Genomic DNA, 22,164 nt, shown 5'->3' on the forward strand with positions numbered 1-22,164 from the left:
GGTTCCACCCAAGCACATTGGCAGAATCAGGTCTGGGCTGCCTTGGGGCCCCTCCACAGCAGTGCAAGGGAGCCCTGTGGAATAACTCAGTGCAGTGGGCACAGACATGCATCCCCACACTCGGGCGGGGACGGTGTTGAGGCAGTGGTGGGGTTTCTGAGGGAAGCATTGCTAACTGCAGAGCCCCGCCTGCCCTGCCCGACACCTCCTTCTGTCCTCACTCTCCTGCTGAGACCGACCTGCAGCACTCCCAGTTGAGGCCAGGGTCCATCAGGGGCCCTTGTCCTGTCCACTGCTGCCACTCAGCCTCAGGAGACTGCTGCTTGGGTCTTCAAGCTCAGACCTTGGAGGGTCTGAACCAGCAAGTGCCTAAACTGCGCCACCTGCTTGCTGGCCAAGGGCGGGGTACCCCGTGCTCCCAGTGACCAGTGACCAGTACCAGGGTGAGGTCCCAGTTTCGTGTGTTCCAGCCTGCGAGGTCCACTTCGAGAACACCCGGGTGCCCGTGGAAAATGTCCTCGGAGAAGTTGGCGGCGGCTTTAAGGTGCGTGGCCCTGCGGGTGGTGTGCCATCCTGTGTGCAATTGCAGGCCCCAGCTTCCTGTCCCCTCCCCACTAGGTGACAGTGTGTAGCACCTGGTTGGAAGGCCAGCAGGATGCAGACAGGTCTTTCCAGGGAGGGGTGGGTGTGGGCGCACTGGGTCTCCTCCACCTGAGGCCTCATCTGCCTGGTGCAGAGGTCATTTCCTCCCCCAGCGAGTGAGGAGCAGCCCAGGGCCCCAGGAGCGCAGACTGCACTGTCCTGGGGCTTGACTCCCTGCCCTGACGTTTTTTCTTAGATTTAGATTTAATATTTTTTTAACTGACAGGTGATTCTCATAACAAAGTTTACCATTTTCACTCGAACAGTTTGGTGGTCTGTTCACTGTATTATGCAGCCATCTCTGTGTCTGATTCCAAACTTCCCATCGCCCCCGAAGCAAGTGCCATGCCTTCTCGTTTCTCCTCCCCAGCCTTTGGCAGTCGCTATTTTACTTTCTGTGTCTGTGGATCTGCTGGTTTTGAATGTTTCCTTTGGCTGGAATCCATGGGTGGGCTCCGTCCCGTAGCATCATGTTTTCAAGGAGTATCCAATCTCTGGCAGCTGTCTCTCCTTCTTAGGGCTGAGTACCATTCCCTCGAATGGCTGCACCATGTCTCGTTCCTCCATCATTGGTTGGTGGACATTTGGGTTCTTTCACTTTTTGGCCTGTATGAATAATGCTGCTGTGAACATCCGTGAGCATGATTTTGTGTGAACAGGAATGCAGGGTCATACAGTATATGTTCGGCTTTTTGAGGAACCACCAAATTCTTCCTCAGCGGCTGCCCCATTTCACTTTCCACCAGCAGTGTGTCAGGGTTCCGTTTGTCCGCATCCTTGCCAGCACTCATTATTGCCCATTTTCAAAGTCATAGCCAACCTATTGGGTGTGAAGTGGTATCTCCCTGTGGTATGCATAGCATTTTCCTGATGATTAGTCATGTTGAGCATCTTTTCACATGCCTGTTGAATGTTTATTCCTCTGGAGAAATGTTTTTCCAAATCCTTTGTCCCTCTTTAAGTTGGGCTGTTTGTGTCTCTACTGCTGCCCTGCCCTCATGTACTGGGTGGCCTGGGTTAGAGTATTCACCTCGGGAGCCGCCCCCACCTTAGCTGTGAACAGGGATCAAAGCAGACCCTCCCTGGCCTCCTGGCCATATAAGAATCAGTGAAGGGCCATCAGTCAGGGTTCTGGGAGCATGGAGTAAAGGGTGGGAGAGGGGGAGGCACACGAGGTGTGTCGTGTCCGGATGTCACACCCAGGAAAGGACATGGGGTCCCTGAAAAGCCCCCCGCCTGATCTTCACATCTTTAGTGCTTGTCTTCCTAGATCTTTTTAGAGAGTTTACATCACTGAAATATGCGCGCACGCGCGCGTGTGTGTGTGTGTGTGTGTGTGTGTGTGTGTGTGTGTGTAGCCTGCATTTGTCACTTAGCAGGTCTTCCTGGCAGGCTCCGACTAGGGAGTGTGACTTACTGGCGTTCAGAGCCACACAGTCTTTCCTCATGTGGTCACGCCATGTTTACATCCCTGGGTCCCGGGATCAAACATTTAGCACTGTTTCCACTTCTTCCCCACTCAGGACCACATCGTGTGTCATGTGTCCTTATACACATCTCACATACTTGTCTCTTCATTTCCTGAGTTTAAACACCACCAGTCAAGTTACCAGGGTCAGAGGGCGTGGACATTTTTTTAAGTTCTTGGTCCATGTTGCCCCCTGCCTGCCAGACAGCTGGACCGGTGCCTGCTCTGCCTGCTCCCCCACCGGCTATGTGTGAAGTTGTTTTTTGTTTGTTTTTTTTTTTTTTTTGTCTTTTTGCCATTTCTTGGGCCACTCCCGCGGCATATGGAGGTTCCCAGGCTAGGGATCGAATTGGAGCTGTAGCCGCTGGCCTACGCCAGAGCCACAGCAACGCGGGATCCGAGCCGCGTCTGCGACCTACACCACAGCTCACTGCAACGCCGGATCCTCAACCCACTGAGCAAGGGCAGGGATTGAACCCACAACCTCACAGTTCCTAGTTGGATTTGTTAACCACTGAGCCACATCGGGAACTCCTATGTGTGAAGTCTTATCTCCATCTTTGCGAACACTGCATGAAGAATTTTTTTCCATTGCGTTAGATGAAGTGATTGTTTGAATAGGCAAAAGGGAGCCTATTAAATCAAAGCTCTTTTTTATGCTGAGTGAGATTGCCTGCAGTTGGTCTTGGTACCAAAAAGTGCTGTGAGCTGGGGTGGTCCCACATGTCACAGGCAGGACGACCCTAGGCCCAGTGAATGTTGATGCCCACGAAGGGTAAAGTGAGTACTTGCTCTGGGCCGTTAGAGGCTCATCAGGCACAGAGGCGTGCAGTGGGGCTGTGGAGAGGATGGACATGGCCGCCCAGTTGTGAGAGGAGGCTGCTTCCTGAGAGAAGGTGGTAAAGCTGCAGGACCAAGGTCAGGTGGGAGGGACACCCGGGCCCTTCAGGTGAGGCTGAGTCTGCCCTCCTCCTGGGACCGAGGCCTGGTGTCCAGTCCTTTCCTCCTTTTGTCCTTGTTTGAAGTGCAGCTAAGGATAAACTGAACTGTGAGGGGGCCATGAGGCAAGTCTTGTTCTTGGAACTGTGAGCTGGCCTTTGAGGAACAAACGTGTAAGCTTAGCTCTTAGCTAAGGTGCCCCCGTCCTGAGACGCAGGAAGTCTGCTGTTAGGGGTTAGAAGCCCCGGGGACAAGGCAGGACAGGGCCCCCTCAGTGCTGGGGGCCACTCCAGTGTCTGTGTCCACCTCCTTCCCAGCCACCTCAGGCTGACCAGTTAGGACCAGCGCTGCCCTGCCCAGTGGCTGGAGCAGGTGTTCCCAGCCCCCTAGCCCCACAGGGTCCGTTTTGAGAGGATCTCCATTCAGGTTAACTAGTAAGTATTCATACATTCAAACTCGGATACATGTCTCATCAGTCCCAGTCATGTGAGCAAGTGCCAGGACACAGCAGCACTGCATGTTGGGCAGAGTCCCACGAGTCTGGGACATGCCCCAGAGCCTGGCCCTGCCTTTGAGGCCTCCTCCCTGGGCCTCGGGCCTGAGCAGTGGTGGGCAGGTCATTGTCCTTTAGGAGCCTCGTGCTGGTGGCTATGGGTCTACCCTGTGCCTGGGATCCCCTCCCCTGAGTGGCCTGGTTGCTCTAGCTCAGGGGGCTCCCAGCATCCCTCCCCCAGGCCAGAAGACCCGCACCCGTTCCCACTGGACCTGTGTTCTGCTTGAGTCCACATCACACCTCTGACCACCTGCTGCCTAGACAGCTGTGATCTCTGTGCCCCTTTGGGTGTGTAGGAAGCACTTCCCTGAACCTGGCCAGTCTGGCACTTGGGAGGCAGCACATGTGCTCACCACCCATGTCAGGTGGGAGGTCAGGGTTGGAAGAGAGGAAAAGCTGCCACAGTTGCTGACGCTGTTACTGCAGGAATCAAGGAGGAGCAGGAGTGCTGTTGGTGTGAGGGCTCAGTGCCGGTCACTGAGTACCTGCTGTACAACTGGCTCGCCACTCTGAGCCTCAGGCAGCTCTGACACTGAAGAGTTGCTGGGAAAATGGGGAGCAGGAAGCGCTCGAGCAAGTCCACTCAATAAGCCCTCGTTTCTGCTCCCTTCCCCTGAGGCTGCGAGAAGGCCCTTTCCTTTGGAATAAGGCATCATGTTCCTTTTTAGGGGGTGCCTCTAGGGATGTTTGTGAGAACCGTCACAGTGCTGGGTCACCGGATTTTGAGGCATCAGGCCTGTGTTCTCTCCCGGCCAGGGAGGGTTGGCAAGATAGCTGACTCCGCCCAGACACTGCCTTTTGTTGTCAAGAAAGCTGGTGAAAGTGGACAAGCACCGTGGAGCTCGCCCTCCAGGGCCCTTGGGCTTTGCAGGCAGGACTCTTAGGGAGTGAGCTGGAGCGAGCTTTCCTCTCTCTGTAGGTGGCCATGAACATCCTCAACAGCGGGCGCTTCAGCATGGGCAGCACGGTGGCTGGGATGCTCAAGAAACTCATTGGTAGGTGAGTTGGGGACCGGAGCCCTCGGTGGCAGCCTGCCACTGCTCCCCGCCACTCCACCCCAAGGCTCTACCTCGTCCTGGGAGGTCTGGGACCTGGGTTTGAGTGTAGACCAGAGGGTGCCCTCAGGATTCCAGCCCTCCTGTCTCACCTCCCACAGGATCAGGGCGGAAGGTAGAGGGTGGCTGCTCTGACCGCTGAGGACAGGGTGACTGAGCGAGGGTCCCGGTGTGGTCCGGGCACTGGTCCTCTGTAGGGGACTTGGCACCGTGAGTGAGCAGTGGGGTCGGGTTGGGAACCCTGGTCTCTCGGCCTTTGGCTCATCCGTTTGTCCTCTTGAGCCTGAAACCTACTTCCGTTTGCCAGTGATGTTGAAACAGCCTGATGGGCTTTTTATGGGGCACAAAATGTTATTGCCAGCTTAGCTTCGTCGGGGGGGACTGCAGGGACATGCAGGTGCTGCTTAGTAGGCTCCTTGGCATTCAGGGCAGAATTCCTGTACAGGCAAGGGGATTGAGGCCCAGAGTGTGAATGATGGGCCCAAGCCCAGGCGCCCCCAGACTGCTGCCAGGGCTCGTCCACTGCTGAGCTGCCCCGTCCATGAGCTGTCCGACTCTGCTTCCTTGTCTAGAAAACTCTTGGTCAGCCTGTCCCAAAGATCCTGAGGCCTGGGAGTGTGGGAGCCCGTCTCCTTTCTGAGCCCGATGTGGGACAAGTTTGTGCCTGGGCTGGGGGTGGTGGGGGGCACTGGGAAGGGTTGGAAAGTGGTGACTGCTGGAGCATGCGGTGCCTTCAGAGCCACCAGGCTACGACAGTGCATTCAGCTGTACACATGGAAGTCATGGGCTCAAGTGATCAACACAAGCCGCCCTCCTGCTGCCTTCTGAACCCACGTGTGGGTGTTGGCCTGCTCCTCTGTGCAGGGCATTGCTTCTGCTCTGTGCCAGGTGCCCTACACCTGCATCCCATGGCCGTGGCTGCTGCTCGGAGGTCAGAGATGTTGTCGAGGGACAGGAGGCCACTTGGCCCAGACTCAGCTGGTGAGGGTGAAGGCCGGGTACCTGTCTGCTGCAGCCCTTGCCCCCACTACTGTCCCCACTCTGGATGCCGCTCCGAGATGACAGTCACCCCTTGACTCAGAGATGCTGGAAGGCAGGGCTCTTTCAGGGTGTTTGGTCTCAGCAGACTGCTGCTCATATTTCCAGCCTTGGAAATCATCCTAGGACAACTAGAAAACGGTTCTTTTCAATAACTGTGCTCTACTTCAGAAATGACTGCCGAGTACGCCTGCACGAGGAAACAGTTCAACAGGACCCTCAGCGAGTTTGGATTGATTCAGGTACAGAAGGCTGAGTGGGCATCGGCTGGCTCCAGTGCGTGGATTGAAAGCGCACTGTGGGGGTCTGTACTGCTGCTGCTCGTGGGTACACGGCCCCCTTCCACAAGTGCCGGGCTTGGTGCTCTTGGACACCAGGGATTAATTGGTCCAAACTACCTGTTCTGCTGGTTGGCACATTCGGGTCTCAGCACAAGCAAGTTCTTGATTGTGTTTTTTTCCAAAACACTCCAGGAGAAGTTTGCCTTGATGGCTCAGAAGGCTTACGTGATGGAAAGTATGGCTTACCTCACGGCAGGGATGTTGGACCAGCCTGGGTTTCCTGACTGTTCCATCGAAGCCGCCATAGTGAAGGTAACCCTGGCACATGCTGCCTGCCATCTCCCTCTCCCCGTTAGTCCATTGCTACTCTGGTATTTATGGTGTGCCCATGAAGCCAGGCACCCCAGGACACAGCTGGGGAGAGCAGAGAAGTAGGGGGTGGGGCTGGGGCACAGAAGACCGTGCCCAGCACATGGGAGGCCAGTTCGTGCCAGGTTGTCACCCATCGATCACCAGTCGTAGCACAAGGAGAAATTCAGACCATGCATAGTAACTTCATATCCGCATAAAAAGCAGCAGGGCTTCTTTGGGAAAGATCATCTTGTTCTGAGTATCCTACGTCCTGGTATCACAACTTCTTTTTATGAAACAGTTGATCTAAGTAAATACCACAGGGTTTTCTGTGCTCTGTTTCATTTTGGGGGTAGTCATTTTTTGGCAATAGTATGAAAGATAGCAACCCTGCTTTGGTTCTCCATAATTGTTTTTAAACTGGTCTCTGGGATTCAAGTCTTGAGAGAAACAGAAGTGAACATTCTGGTGTTGGTAGGAAAACCTGGCTGAAAGGTTTGGAATCATACATAACTTAATTGTTTTCATGCTTCTCCCTGTGTCGCACCTTGGTACTGGGGAGGAGCTTTACCACCCCAACCTCTCATCACCCTTGACAACTATGGCAGTAATGGTGCTGTCAGCAGATCCTATTGCGGGGCTAAGCCTGAAGCTGAGCGTATTGGTCTGTGCTCTCAGGATGTGGACACACACACACTGGCCACATAGGGCCAGGTGTCCAGCCAAAGAGTTGCCATGTACAGAGTGAGCAGCAGGGGGATGGGGCTGGGTGGGTGTGGGTCAGGCTTCCTGGAAGAGGTGAAATCTGAGGTGGGTATTAAGAGGCCAGACGTTTTTGCAGGTGTGGAAGGGGTTGATGGGGCATTTCCACCCAGGCATCCAGAGTCATGAGGGTGATCATGTGGTGGAGGGACAAGGACCTGCTGGGGCCTTGGTGAGATGTGGCCATCAGGGCTTCTGCCCTGTCCTCTCATCCCAGAGCCCAGTTCTCTGCACCCAGCCTCCACTCGGTCTGCAGCCTCCAGCCCCTGGCTGTGGGCCTCCTCCCATGCCCACATGCTGACCTAGCCCCGGCCCATGGCAGGTGTTCAGCTCAGAGGGCGCCTGGCAGTGCGTGAGCGAGGCTCTGCAGATCCTTGGGGGCTCAGGCTACATGAAGGACTACCCGTATGAGCGCTTCCTGCGTGACAGCCGTATCCTTCTCATCTTCGAGGTGAGTGCCCCGCCCCCACAGACGCCTCACCAAGGACCATGCTGGCTGGCGCCCACCCATCCCCCAACTTGACCCTCCTCCCCACCCTGCTTGGACCCCGTCCTGCAGGGGAGGAGGCTGAGAGCCCATCCCCACAGGCCGACTGCCACAGGTCTCTGCAGAGTTGCTTGTGTTGGCTGTGGTGGGGCAAGGGAGAGCTTCCCCTGGAGGCTAGATCCTGCCTTTAAAGCCCACTCTGGGTCAGGGCCTCCTTCTCAGAGTGTTGACAGCTCTGCCCAAGGGCGTTCCCAGGACTCCTCTGGCTGTCCATGGAAGGGAGGGGATGGGCAGGGAGACGCCTCTGGGGCGCTGGAGGTGTGATTGTGCTGACAGAAGATAACTCCAGAGTGTGGGGGCGGGCAGAGGTGCACCTCCTCCCCAAGGGGCTGGGGTCTCAGGAAGCAGGTACACTTGGCCGTGGAGGTAGAAAGGGTTTTGACCAGGCCTAGGGGAGGGCAGGGGAATGCAGCGTGCTGGCACTTGGTGGACGGAGGGAGCAGCAGTCAGTCCTGTTGCGGGGCTGGACGGGAAGGCGAGTAAGTAGTGGTAGAAGAGCCTGGCTGTGAAGCAGAGCAGTTTGCATCTTACTGTGAGGGTGGAGAAGCTGTAACAAAGTGCAGAGCAGAGAATGGCGAGTGTACATTTGCTCTGGGACGTTCCCCAAGCCTCCCTGGGGGGATGGGCTGCAGAGGTGTGACCAGAGGCCACGCAGGGTTTTAGGATGGATGGAGGCATAGGGAGGCAGCCCCTGGGGCGAGTGTAAAGCTGGGCACCTGGGCATAGGGTGCTCCCCTACCAAGGGGAAGACCTCATGTGGCCTGTGACCCCCACATGTCCCAGTCCTGGGTCCTCTCCTTCAGAGGACAGCCAGGACGTGGATGCAGTTTCCCTGTCCCCTCCCTGCTGCCCCAGCACTGCTCCTCCCAAGGCCCCTCCCCTTGGCCTGGGTGGGGTGGTCAGAAGGTGTTCAGGAGCTCTGAGAGCCCGGGGTTGGGGGGGGGGGCGGCCCTCGAGTTCAGGGCACTCTGAGGCCTGTAAAGCCATGCAGCCTGGAGACCTCCACACTCGCGCCCCCTTCCTTTCCCATTGGAGCCTCACGACTGTGGTGCAGCCTGGCTGTGTGGCTTTGGTTCAGCCCCTGCCTCTCTGACTCCCAGCACTGTTGTGCACCATGGGCCTGCCTCCTCGGGTTGGATGACTCACGGGGGTAGGGGCGGTGTCTGGGGATGGCATCAGGGAACAGCTGGCCTCCTGGGCATTGAACCTGACACTTGGGAGCAGCCAGCTGCTTCCCTGAGAAGCCTGGCCTGGGGTCTGCCCAGCACTCACTGTGATCTGAGCACCCCCCCCCCCCACTACCCAGGGAACACTGTTTCTCCCCTTAAAATAAGAAACTTGGAGAAAGAAATGACCCACATACAGTGGGCGTAGGAGGTGGTAGGTCCCATCTGGTCAGCCCCTCCACCCCATCCTGTGGAGGCAGTAGCTTGCGTGTCGCCCTTGCCCCCTGCTCACAGCCCTGCTCCTGGCTGCTCTCAAAGAGTTAGCAGGCAGTACCTGGCCTAGCCTCTCACACACATGCACTGCTAGGGCTGCCCTGCTGGGGGCAGCCTTTGACTCAGGGAACGCTGCCCACAGGGAACCAACGAGATTCTCCGGATGTACATCGCCCTGACAGGCCTGCAGCACGCCGGGCGCGCCCTGACTGCAAGGGTCAAGTAGGTGCCACTTCCACCGTCCCCTGGGTCCCCCTGCCTGGCAGAACCGTCCAGTGGCAGCAGGAGGAGGGGGCTGCCTCATCCGGGGACCAGGCCGCGCAGGCTTGCAGTGCTCAGCTCTATCATTGGCTGGCTGGAGGGAGGGGACGGGCCCTGTCCCCTGCCGCACAGTCACACTGCCCCCGTTCCCTGCAGCTCCCACTCCCATGGGGCAGGGAGCTACTTTCAGAACCTGGGCAGTGAGAGGCGACCCCCAAACAGGCAGTGGCTCCAAGGCTGACGCAGGACCAGTGTCTCTTTTCCCAACCCCCATCCTGGGGCAGCAACAGTTGGCGATCCTGCTGGAGCCCAGGCCCTGCAGGGGAGGATGACCTGGAAGCTGGCCTGACCCAGTCCTCCGTGTCAAAGATGGCTGCTCCCTGAGGGCTGGTGGGGGGAGGGCCTCGTGGGTCCTGAGTCGGCCCTCTGGGTGCATAGTCAGGGAGCTTGAGCACTGATGCCTCAGCTAACAGGGCCGTGGGCTCCCTGCAGGGAGCTGAAACGGGGCAATGTGACCACCGTCATGGAGACCGTTGGCCGGAGGCTTCGGGACTCCCTTGGCCGAACCATAGACCTGGGGCTGACAGGGAAGCTTGGAGCTGTGCACCCCAGTGTTGCGGTGAGTGGGCCCAGCAGGTGGACATCCCCATCGGTGTCCCCTTCCCAGAAGAGGTGCAACGGGGGTTTTGGGGAGGGCTGCTTGATGCCCCGTCTCCGCCCTGTCCGGGTGGAGAAGGGCCCAGCCTGGTAGCAGGGCCTGAGACTGCGGGAGGACCATGCTGAGCAGAGCCCCCCGCCCACAGGACGGTGCCCACAAGCTCGAGGAGAACGTGTACTACTTCGGCCGCACAGTGGAGATGCTGCTGCTTCGCTTTGGCAAGGTACCTGGGGTCAGGGAGATGCGCCAACATCCAAGTGGGACCAAGCCTAGGAGGGAATCTTGGTCTCCATGGAGGGCTGGGAGACCCCTGCTGGGAGGGCATCTTCTGGGTGCAGAGAGGCTTCTTGGAGCAGGACAGGCAGCCCTACCTGGGCCTGAATCTCAGGACCTGTTCTGTGAGGTTCTTGCTGCTGAAGTGACTTTAAGCCCTGGCTTCTAGTCTCAGCCAGGTGTCCGGGACATGGACTTGTCTTGACTTCTGCCCAGATTTGCACAGAGCCGCCGGGAGCCAGCCTCCCACAGCCCGAGGGGAGGGCAGTGCATGAAGCTCAGAGACGGCAGAGGGGCCCAGGGCAGGGCCTGTGTGAGGAGGTCCCAGGTGGCGAGTCTCCACCCTGCCCTCTGTTCCCAGACCATCGTGGAGGAGCAGTTGATCTTGAAGCGAGTGGCCAACGTCCTCATCAACCTGTACGGCATGTCGGCTGTGCTGTCGCGGGCCACCCGCTCCATCCGCATGGGGCTCCGGAACCATGACCACGAGGTGAGAGCCCCCCGCTTCTCCCCACAGGCAGCTTCCCTGCTGGCTTGTCATGCTGCATTTTAATCAGATGTGGTGGTTGTGGGGGGAGGGGGCTGCTGTGCGAGTCCAGGGTCATGTCCCCAGAGGGATGAAGGCGAACCTGGAGAGTTGTGGCTGTGTCCAGTGCTCTCAGCTCTGATGGGCAGGTCCTTGCTGCTCAGGACATGAGGCCACTGCCTTTCATCTTCCTGCCTGAGAGAAGAGGGAGGGTGAGTGGCGGGGCCCCACATCCAGCTCCCTCACCCCATCTCTTGGTGGGCAGTGCAGCCTGAGCACCTGCTGTGTACACGCGTGTCTTGACGCACTTTGGTCTGAGAAGCCCGGAGCTGTGGGAATTATGATTCCCTCCCACAGAGGGGGAAATGGAGGCTCAGGGAGGTTGAGTGACCTGCCCTGGAGACAGAGTCCCTTTGGCTCAGGCTGGAATCAGAATCTAAGGCCATGGCCTGACTCTGGCCAAGCTGCCTACTTTGGCTGACAGACTGTCTTCAGAGGCTCGAAAGTCAAGCGGGGGCGGGGGCGGGTGGGGGCGTGTCCTAAGGCCCAGAGATCTGAGTCCTCAGCAGCCACTTCTATGCCTTGGGTCCTGCCAGGTTCTGTTGACCAACATCTTCTGCACGGAAGCCTATCACCAGAATCTCTTCACCCTGTCCCAGCTGGACAAATGTAAGTGGGTGGCTTGGGGACAGGGGAACGGGGCTCCCAGGGCACTGTGCCCACAGATGTCTGCACCAAGTGAGGCTGCCAGCAGGAGCGCACACAGCAGGTGCGGCAGGTGTTGGCTTTGGCCTCCTCACTCCTTGCGCCCCATCTGACCCACCCAGGGAGGAGCACAGGGTTCTGTGCCCTCTGGGCTCTGGCGGCCCCTCTGTGCTGAAGGGCTGTTAGCTCCTGCTATGGTGGCTGCGGCGGAAGGGGAGTTGACAGGCTTGAATTGCTGAGGGGGGCTTTTTATCCCCTCTTCTCCCTGAGGCCCAGAATCACTTCCTGGGGAGGAGCTGTCACCTCTGCACTCCCTCCTAGCAGTGGCCTTATGTGGTTAGAAAAACTGCACAACATAGAAAGGCCACTCTCTTCTCTCCCAGGTTCTCCAGAAAATCTAGACGAACAGATCAAGAAAGTGTCCCAGCAGGTCCTAGAGAAGCGAGCCTACATCTGTGCCCACCCTCTGGACCGGATGTCCTGAAGTGGAAGGACAGTGTCCCCTGCTGCCACCTGCCCCTGGACACGCTCACACTTTCCAGAAGGCAGAGAACTTGGGTCCTTAAAGGCTGACCATTTCTCCTCCAGCCCCTGACCTGGGGGCACTGCTGCCTGACATCCCACCAGACTCCACGTGGCTTCTGGGAGAGTGAGAACTGCTGAGATTCCCTAGCTCAAGGGACACCCTTTGCCACCCCACTCAGGGTGGGACCAGGCTTGTACCACCCCCTCTGTGGCCTGGGCTGGCAGGGACATGCCTCAGGCAGGGTAGCCGCTTCAAGAAGCAGTTCATACATCACCTGGAATCCGTATGTGTCATTCTTTTAAACTAGAAGCAAAATGCACTTAAAATATGTTCAACGAGAACTCTTTAACAAAAGAGAGTGTAAAACGGCACCAATTGTTAGTTTAGCATTTGCCATACTAGGCATGTGTTTCCTCACAACCAGCCTTTAGCACGTGGCAAGTTGACCCTGAGAGATCCACACTCTGGTGACAGCTGTAGGGTCAGGAGCCCTTGCCATTGGTCCTTTCCAGGTAAAGCTGCTGGTCTGTGGCAAGAGATGCTGCTCCCAGCTGGGCTTTCCTCTTGTTCGTCATGGGGACAAGAGACGTCTTTCAGAAGCACGAGCAGGACTCTGTGTGTCCAGGTCCCAGCATGCTCACCTGGCAGGCTTCAGGCTTTGGTCTGGTTCCTGGGTGGTCTGTGCTCCAGAAAGCCCATCACAGCCAGCAGCCAGGCTCTCCCCCTCCTCCAGGTAGGATTCTGCCTTGGCTGGGGTGATGGGAACCGGTTCGAGAGCTGTGCTGGTTCTGGGGGTGGGGCTGAGCCTCTGGCACCTCATCTTCAAAGGTGAGAGCTAATCTTCCACAGGTGGAAGCTTACAAACACAGTGACTTGATGAACAACTTGCCAGCGAAACCCTTAGTTTTTACAGTGTCTTGCTGGCAGGGAGGCACTTTGCACAGAGGAGAGAGCACGTGTCTTCTTGCAGTGCGGGGACAGCAGGCCGCATGGAGCCACGTCTGCAGCAGGTTTTCTGTGTCCAACTGAATGTAAAACATCAGGCCACTGGTTCCATGTCTCCCTTCTCCCCTGCTCTACCGGAGGCTTTCTTACCTGTGCTGTGTGTAGGGAGGGGAGTCAGGGAAGGCCCATGGATGTGACTGTAATTCTGAGCCTGGGATCCACCACCAGGTAGCAGGGCACCTGAGCCTGTGCTGAAGGGAGGCAGGGAGATCCAGGCAGGAAACAGACCAAGTCCATGTCCTCCTGTTTCACAGAGCTCCCAGCTCCCTTGGGAGTTGGGCAAGGAAGAAACCCATGGTTTAACCCATCTGACTTCCTAGGGAAGGTGGCTCTGGCCAACCTTGTTGCCAGATAAACTCCTCTTCCTCCCCAAACAAAGGTTCTGGCTCCAATTTCTCTCCCCAAACAAAGGTTCTGGCTCCAATTTCTCTATCAACCTACAAATGATTTTGTGGTTCCCTCCTCATAAACAGAAGGATGAATAGGACTCAGAGGCCAGACTCCTCCCAACACAGAGGGATAGCTTGCAGCGTCTCAAGCTGGATGGACCACTGAAGCCCAGAGCCTCAATCCCTGGCTGTTGGTCAGGCCTCCAGAGGCTGGTTGTGGGCAGCACAGTAGAAACTCAGCCCTCAGACTCCCTTCCAACACCTCCCTTTAGAGCTAAGAGACTGGCCTGGAGCTGCAAGGGGACCTGCCTGCTGTCACATGGCACATGCCTAATCCAGTTGCAGCTAGAGTCCCAGCGCAGCGTTCTATGTGAACCTTTATTTCCAGCATGGAGGGTGAGTGTCCACGGCAGAGCACACAGCTGCTGCCTGCCCATGGCACCAGGAGGCCAGCTTCACAGAGGCTGTTGTTACCTGTTCTGGGCTTCGGAGGTGGGGGCAGCTCCAGGAAAGGTGGTGGCTGTGTGTACAGGTCGAAGTCCTGGTGGCGGCGGTCCCAGCACCACCTCTCTCGATGCAGCACTGGCTCCAGCACATTAGCAAACAGTGCCTTTTCCCTCCACTCCTATGTCAGGGAGCAGTGGGTGAGGAGGCGGCCCCTGGGGACCCCACTGAGCCCCCGCCCCTTCCACTAACCTCTGTGGTGGCATCAATGGGCGGCAGCAGCCCCAGGTGAGGGGTCCATTCCATGCTGTGAAGACCCACCACTTGGAATCCATTCGGTGTGAGCCAGGCCTGGCGGGATTTCCTCATGGCTTTTCTCTTCTCTTCCTCTGTATCCTGAGGCTCCACCATGGCTGAGAGGTAGTTCTGGGAGTATGTAAATCTCTTCCTCGGCTCCTGGAAACGAGGGAAGACTCAGTGTGGACAGGCGGGCAGCAGACCTGGATAGGGCTGACTGACCTCAGGTCTCCAGGGGCCTGATGACAGTACCTAATGCAGGATGCATGACCATTAATGTGTAGCAGCCTTGTCAGGGTCACGCCACTGTCCACTTTGACAGAAGCCCTTTTCTGAAGTGGCCAATGCTGGAAGCCTAAACACAGCCTTTCTCTCCTGATTCAGCAGCACTTCACAAGTGACAAACGGCTGCCGAGAGGCCAGAAACCTGCAGAGTGCAGCCACACACACCTGGGCAGGCACTGAGGACCTCTGGGAATCACCTTGGGGTATAGAGGGTTCATGTTTGGTGGCAACAAGATGCCTGTCTCACAGTCTCTGAAACCCAGTCTGCTCCCCGCCCCCCGCCCCCCACACACACTGGAGACCGCTGCTGACATCCAGGCAGCATGGACAGAGAGAAAGGAGCTGGCTGGATCCCCCATCCTCCTGCTGGGAGTGCAGGCGCTTGGCTGCTCCCCATCCTGGGCCTTACCTTGCCCATCTCTCGGTACAGCTCCTTCTTGGCAAGCTCTGCAGAATTCAGGGTTTGGATGCTGTAGTTATAGACAGCATCTTTGGCAGGGGCTGTGATCCTAATCACCTTCACCACTGATTTGGGGGGCTTCTTGATGACCTGGTAGGCCCCTGTGATGTTTTTCTGGAGAAAGACACCAGCCATTACCCATATGAGGCCCACTCACCACCAATTGCCAGTGCATATTCCAACAAGATGATCTCCTGGATGTGGCTGCAGTACAGGTGTCAGTTCTTGAGAGCATCACGGAACCCTGCCAAAGGACCCTCAAGACCATTCCTCACTATCCACAGCGGAGTTCAGAGGACCAGAAACTGGAGGCTTGCCTAGGCACACTGTAAATGGAACACAACACCTGGCAGGTGGAGTTTGTGGCTCGGGTGGTCAGAGGTGGGAGATGCTGAAGCTTTTGTGGCACATGCGTGAACTGAAGCAGTAAGGACTGCCGTCCTGGACCATGGTCACCTTTCAGTGCTGAGTTCATAGAGTTACCCCTTCTCTCCAGAGCCTAAAAATGGACTGTTGGTTTCCTTTGTGAATGAAAACAGCAATGAGGGAAGAGACAAGATGAAACAAAGGTGCAGGGAAAGGTGGCTGGGACCAAAAAAGGACAGAAAGAGCAAGAACTGCCACATCTCATAAATTGTTACATACCATGCACTGTAGCTTGCCCTTCATTTGCAAAATAACAATTTTTTTGCATTAAAGCAAAAACACCTAGCTCAAGATGCTCTTGATTCCTTGTCTTTAGGCCAAGCCCAGCATCTTGACTTCAGAATATTTGGAGAATTCTAAAAGTACAGAGTAATCAAGAGAAGGCTTACGTAAACCTGTGATTCATACACAGGGGAGGAACAACTATTTAGGTAACAGGACCCTCTGGTTGGAGCAAGAGAGGCTGGAGGTAGAGACAGCCCAAGGGCCTTGGAATGAGGGGCTATCCAGGCTCGGGTCTGTTGGGGCCCACATGTAACTTCATCAGAATGCTTAATATTTTGTCCAGCGTTCCTAGTTGTCTCCAGTGGAAGGGCTGCTCTGCCATTAATGAAAGTATAAGTCCCCTGCTCCTTCCAAACTCAGAGCTGGTGAATTATAACCCAGGGAGACAGTGTCCTCCTGTGCTGCTTATCCCTGAGGCTTTAAGGTTGAAGTTCTGACCAAAAGAGTTCCTCAGTAAAATGAAAACAAAGAACAGTCAACAGTTGTTCAGGATACCGCGTATTTTCTGCTGATGTAGGACTGAGATCTGCTGGGGAATCGGACTCACAGCTCAGTAACTAGTATGTCCAATTAAAAGTTCACAAGTGAAGCCAAACTACTGGAAGGGATGGGACAAAGATATAAGATATATATGATCACCATTCTTAAAGGATAGGTGATAGAGCTGTAGAATGAATTAGGGAACTGGGAAATCAGCTTGACATGCTCCCAGAAAGCAGCTCTGAATACCAAGATAAAATTAGAAAACCTGAATTAGGGGATGGAAAAGGAAGCAGTGACATCCAAAAAATAGAAGTTCCAAAAGAAGGCAGAAGGTGAGAATAGGAAAGTTTGAAGAAATAATGAGTGTCTGAATAGATAAGGAAAATTCCAAGCTTGGACACCCTATTAATGAAACTTAAGGGCAAATCCTGAAAACTTCCAGAGAAGAAGAGTAGGCCACTTGGAAAGAAAATGTAACAGGTTAATGTCAGATTCCACGATAGCAGTACGGTAAATGAGAAGATAAAGAACCCAGAATTTTATATCCAGCCCAAATGTCCATTTAATTGTGAGGGCATACTCTCAGGTTTACCTTAAGAGGTTTTACACAAATACCTTCCTTTGGGAATGTGCTCAGAAGAAATTTCAAAATGGAGAAAACCCGGGAGTATTTGGGCAAAGTTAGCAAGGTATGTTCAGTGTCCTAGTAAAGTTTTGTTTAAAAAGGACCAGAGAAAGTAAAATATGATAACCTTTTAGAAATGCAGTTCTAGAGAATTTTTTCCAAAATGGATGGTGAGTAGTGTACCAAAGAGACAGTAAAAGGATTCTAAGTGTGCTATATATGTTTATAAAGTAAATTATTATAAAACAAGTTCCAGAATTCAGTAGGAATAAAAGTGAATATGGTCTTTCAGATAACCCTGAAATAAAGAGAAAATTTATAACTTTTAATTTTTTTATTTATTTTTATTTTATTTTTTATTTTTTTTTGTCCTTTTGCCTTTTCTAGGGCTGCTCCTGCAGCATATGGAGGTTCCCAGGCTAGAGGCTGAATTGGAGCTGTAGCCTCCGGCCTACGCCAGAGCCACAGCAACTCAGGATTCGAGCCGCCTCTGTGACCTACACCACAGCTCATGGCAACGTCGGATCCTTAACCCACTGAGCAAGGCCAGGGATCGAATGAACCTACAACCTCATGGTTCCTAGTCAGATTCATTAACCACTGTGCCACAACGGGAACTCCCAAACTTTTTTTTTAATCAGCAGAAGAAAATCTGATCTATACAAAGAAAGCAGGAAAGGTGTAGTTTAAAAGAAAGAAGTAGCCAAAAAAGCCTAATGTTAACAGCAGTAACAGTAAATGGGTTAATCTTGCCAACTAAAGAGTCTCAGGTTGGATTTTTTTTTTTTTTTTTGGTAAAACTAACAAAAAGCTGTATATGAAAAACTGCTTTAGATAAAGGGACATAGGTTGACATTAAAGGGAGAATTATGTTAAGTGAAATAGGCACAACCATAAGATCTCAGTAGTGGAATCTAAAAAACAAGCCCCTCCACCATAACCCTGAAACCCCAAAACAAACACCCAACAAACTCATAGATACAGAGAAAGAAGAGTGGTGTTTGCAGGCAGGTGAGCAAATAGGTGAAAGAGGTTCAAAGGCAGACTTCCAATTATAAAATTAGTCATGCAATGTAATGTACAGCAGTGGTGACTACAGTTAATACCCTTGCTTATTTGAAAGTTTCTAGGAGAATACATCCTAAAAGATCAAGTAAAAAGTGTAACAATGTGATGGATGTTAAGTCGACTTACTGAGGTGATCACTTTGTATTATATACAAATATCAAATGAGGTACCCTTGATACCAATGTAGTATTATATGTCAGTTCCAGCTCAGCTAAAAAAACACAAAAAATTAGGACATGCCAGGAAACAGGATCAAGTGATGAAAACCAGGAGAAAAGGCAGGCAAATGAGAACAAAGGAATTCAGATTCTAGAACTATCAGACAAGGATATTAAATAATTATGATTATGTTATTAGGAATATAAATGAAAAGGTTGAGGATTTAACCAAATATCTGGAATCTATAGAAAAGTCAAATGAACTCCTAGAATAGAAATAATAATTGTTAAAATTATAATTCATTGGGTGGGTTAACAGGAAACTGGACATACAGCAGAAGAAAAGATTAATGAGCAGAATATAGAGTGTTGAAAATATTCAGACTGAAGCACAGAAAGAAAAGGATAGAAAAGTAAAAGTGTGAGATACATAGGTAGTATAAGATATAGATTATGGTGAAAATATCTAACCTGTCATTAGAATTCCAGAGAGAAAAGTGGCTAGAATATGAGAAGGCATAATATCCCAAGAGTAACACTGACCGAAGATTTTTAAAACCTAAGTCATAGATTCAACAGCAAGCTCTGCAAACCCATATCAAGACAAATACAATGAAAAAAGCGTAGGAACATCATAGTAAAATTGCTGAAAGCCAAAGAAAAAGAAATATTTCAACAGCGGCCAGAGGAAGCACATTATCTTCAAAAGAGCAAGAATAAGACAGCTGACTTCAACAATGGAGGAAAACAATGGAAATCGGAAGACAATAGAATGACATCTTTAAAGAGTTAAAATAACTGCCAACCTAGCATTCTACCAGGAGAAATCTCACCAGAGAAAAATGATGAATTGAAATACATTAAACACTCATTGTCAAAATACAACACTAAAGCAATGAAAATGAAAGCCACAGACTGGAAAAAAAATATTTGTAATACATGTAACTGACACCAACTTCATCTGGATTTTTAAAAAAACAAAATAGGAGTGGGAAAAACACAATTTCCTTTAAAATGGGGGGGGGAATATACATTTGAACAGGGACTTCACAAAAGGAGATATCCAAATAGCCAAAATGTCAGCTGCTCAACATTACAATTCACCAGGGAAAAGCACATTAAAACCAAAATACAACACCAGTACCTCTCACCTGAGTGGCTAAGATTTTTAAAGACTGGTAAATCCAAGTGTTTGCAAGGCTGCAGCACGAACAGAACCCACGTGTATTTGCTGGTAGGAGTTTAAAATGGTACAGCTACTTTGGAAACGTAGCAGTTAAAAGTTAATGCTTACCTTTTCGCCCAGTAATTCACTCCCAGGTATATGCCCAAGAGGAACAAAGTTACAGGTCCAAAAATGAAGGTCTGTACAAAAACGTTCATAGCTGTTTTATTCACAATTACCGCCCCCCCCCCCAAGAAAGTACCTCCTGGATACAACAACACTAATGTAAATCCATTTGAGAGTAGATAAACCTATACACAATGGAAAACTGCTTAGCAATAAATATGTAGGTAATAATATAAATCTTTCAAAATACATATGTGCAGTAAAAAAAGCCAATGCAAAGATACATGCTCTATGGTTCCATTAAATGAAGTTCAACAACAAGCAGAACTATGATAAGGTGATAGAACTGAGGACAGGGGTTAATTAACTGGGAAGGGACATGATTATGGAGTGACAGAAATGTTCTGCATCTTGGTTTAAGTAATGGTTTCCTAGGTACATACATAAAGAGGAATAAGGCTGTACACTTAAAATTTGTGCATTTTACTAACTTTAATGTTTACACCTACAAAGTACTACCAGAGATAAAAAGATCAAATCAATAAGATAAAATAGTCCTAAATTTGTATATATCTAAAGCATAACCTTGACACATACAAAGCAAAAGCAGGCACATAAGAGGAGAAAGAAATAAATCTATAATCCTACTTTGAGGTTTTGCCAGACTTTTTCTAATAACTGATAAAAGAAAGACAAACAGGATTTAAAGATAAGGATACAGATTTGGGGAAAAAATTGGCATAGTGGATATAGAACACTACCAGTAACTACAGGATACATGTGTTTTCAGGAACACTGAAACACTTATCAGAATTGACACACCCTGACCCTAAGGCAAATCTCAACAAAGGATAGAAATTATACAGAATCTATTCTCTGATAACAACTGCATTAAGGAAGAACTTAAGAACTAAAGGTATGGATGAATAAGAAATCTGAAAGTGGAGTTCCTGTTGTGGCGCTGTGGAAATGAATCCAACTAGGAACCATGAGGTTTGAAGTTCAATCCCTGGCCTTGCTCATTGGGTTAAGGATCCAGCGCTGCTATGAGCTGTGGTATAGGTCGCAGATGCAGCTCAGATCTGGCGTGGCTGTGGCTGTAGCTCCCATTAGACCCCTAGCCTGGGAACCTCCATATGCCGCGAGTGCGGCCCTAAAAGGACAAAAGACAAAAAAAAAAAAAAAAAAAAAACCTGAAAGTACCTGGAAATTAAACAATATTAAATATCCATGGATCAAAAAAGTGGAAATTAAAAATCATTGTTACAACACTGTAAAATCAATGATACCTCAATAAAACTTTTAAAAATGAGAAAAATATTTTTAAATGAGTCATCATGAACATACAATGTTTGAAAACTTGGAAGATACACTTAATACCCATGGGATATTGACAACCAAAATGAATATAAGATGGTAAATACCTAAAAATCAGTTATCTAAACATCTGAAGAAGTTAGAGAAAGAACAACTTAGATTGGAAGAATTAATACTGTTAAAACGGCCTTACTACCCAAAGCAACTACAGATTTAATGCAATCCCTATCAGATATCTCATGACATTTTTCACAGAACAAAAAATCCTAAAATTTATATGGAATCATAAAATTTATATGGATCTTTTCCTGAGGGACAAGATCAAAGCAGGAGGCATAACCGTCCCAGACTTCAGACAATACTACAAAACTACTCAGAACAGCATAATATTGACACAAAACAGAAATATAGATAAATGGAACAGGATAGAGAGCCTAGAAGTAAACCCACACGCCTAGTTTTGAGAAAGGAGGCAAGGATACAAAATGAGAAAAAGTCTCTATTGTACGTGGTGCTGGGAAAGCTGGACAGCTATATGTAAATCAATGATTAGAACACATTTTCACATCATGCACAAAAATAAACTCAAAATGGCTTAAAGACTTAAACATAAGACATGGTACCACAAAACTCCTAGAAGAGAATATAGGCAAAACATTCTCTGATAAATTGTAGCCGTATTTTCTTAGGTCAGTCTCCCAAAGCAATAGAAATAAAAGCAAAAATGAACAAATGGGACCTAATCAAACTTGTAATCTTTTACGTGGCAAAGGAAACCACAAACAAAAAGACCACCTATGGACTGGGATAAAATGTTTACAAATGAGATGACTGACAAGAGTTTAATTTTCAAAATATATGAACAACTCACACATTTCAACAACAGAAAAAACAAACAACCCAATTGAAAAACAGGAGTTTCTGTCATGGCTCAGGAGTTAACGAATCTGATTAGCATCCATGAGGATGCAGGTTTGATCTCTGGCCTTGCTCAGTGGGTTAAGGATCTGGCATTGCCATGAGCTGTGGTGTAGGTTGCAGACATAGCTCAGATCCCACATTGCTGTGACTGTGGTGTAGGCCAGCAGCTACAGCTTCAATTCAACCCCTAGCTTGGAAACCTCCATATGCCACTGGTTCAGCCCTACAAAAAAGAAAAAACCAATTGAAAGACAAGCAGAAGACCTAAATAGAAATTTTACCAAAGAGGACATACAGATGCCCAAATAACACATGAAAAAATGTTCAACATGCTAATCATTAGAGAAATTCAAATCAAAACTACAGTAAGGTATCGCCTTACACCAGACAGAATGGCCACCATAAAAAAATCTACAATAAATGCTGGAGAGCGTGTGGAGAAGAGGGAGCCCTCTTATCCTAGGTGGGAATGTAAATTGGTGCTACTATGGAAAACAGTATGGGGGTTCCTCAAAAAAATAAAAATAGGACTACCATATGACAAAGCAGTGCCACTACTGAGCATATATCCAGAGAAAACTCTTATTCAAAAACATACATATACTCCAAGGTTCATAGAAGCACTATTTACAATAGCCAAGACATGGAAGCAACCTGTGTCCATCAACAGAGGAGTGGATAAGAAG

At 51.1% G+C, this 22,164-nt stretch overlaps 2 protein-coding genes across 31 annotated transcripts in view; one reads left to right on the forward strand and one right to left on the reverse strand.

The window, feature by feature from the left end:
• Positions 1-12,297, forward strand: part of ACAD9 (acyl-CoA dehydrogenase family member 9) — a 47,749-nt gene extending 35,452 nt beyond the window's left edge. The window contains exons 8-18 of the mRNA XM_021069406.2: positions 471-544; positions 4,522-4,597; positions 5,867-5,937; positions 6,169-6,288; positions 7,412-7,540; positions 9,218-9,297; positions 9,829-9,955; positions 10,140-10,217; positions 10,629-10,757; positions 11,390-11,462; positions 11,882-12,297. Coding sequence (XP_020925065.2) covers positions 471-544; positions 4,522-4,597; positions 5,867-5,937; positions 6,169-6,288; positions 7,412-7,540; positions 9,218-9,297; positions 9,829-9,955; positions 10,140-10,217; positions 10,629-10,757; positions 11,390-11,462; positions 11,882-11,982 — 1,058 coding nt within the window. The 3' untranslated portion in view covers positions 11,983-12,297. The remainder of the gene's footprint in view (positions 1-470; positions 545-4,521; positions 4,598-5,866; positions 5,938-6,168; positions 6,289-7,411; positions 7,541-9,217; positions 9,298-9,828; positions 9,956-10,139; positions 10,218-10,628; positions 10,758-11,389; positions 11,463-11,881) is intronic.
• The window catches only part of CFAP92 (cilia and flagella associated protein 92 (putative)), a 141,059-nt gene continuing 129,692 nt past the window's right edge, over positions 10,798-22,164 (reverse strand). For 16 of the 30 annotated variants that reach the window (XR_014823884.1, XR_014823881.1, XR_014823878.1 and 13 more), the window contains 4 exons: positions 14,854-15,018; positions 14,115-14,318; positions 13,893-14,043; positions 10,798-10,988 (listed from right to left, as the gene is read on the reverse strand). Coding sequence is in view for 23 of the 30 variants with exons in the window: in XM_084989583.1 (XP_084845709.1) it covers positions 10,954-10,988; positions 13,893-14,043; positions 14,115-14,318; positions 14,854-15,018 (555 nt within the window). In the remaining 7 variants the exon portion in view is untranslated. Of the gene's footprint in view, positions 13,125-13,554; positions 14,044-14,114; positions 14,319-14,853; positions 15,019-22,164 lie in introns of those variants that run through there. The other 14 variants (XR_014823883.1, XR_014823880.1, XR_014823882.1 and 11 more) reach the window with 4 other exon arrangements.

This window comes from Sus scrofa, chromosome 13 (genome assembly GCF_054392235.1).
Source record: "Sus scrofa isolate SSC_HxYL_T2T_F1_AM1 chromosome 13, Sscrofa_HxYL_maternal_Yorkshire_Landrace_v2.0, whole genome shotgun sequence".
Lineage (NCBI taxonomy): Eukaryota > Metazoa > Chordata > Mammalia > Artiodactyla > Suidae > Sus > Sus scrofa.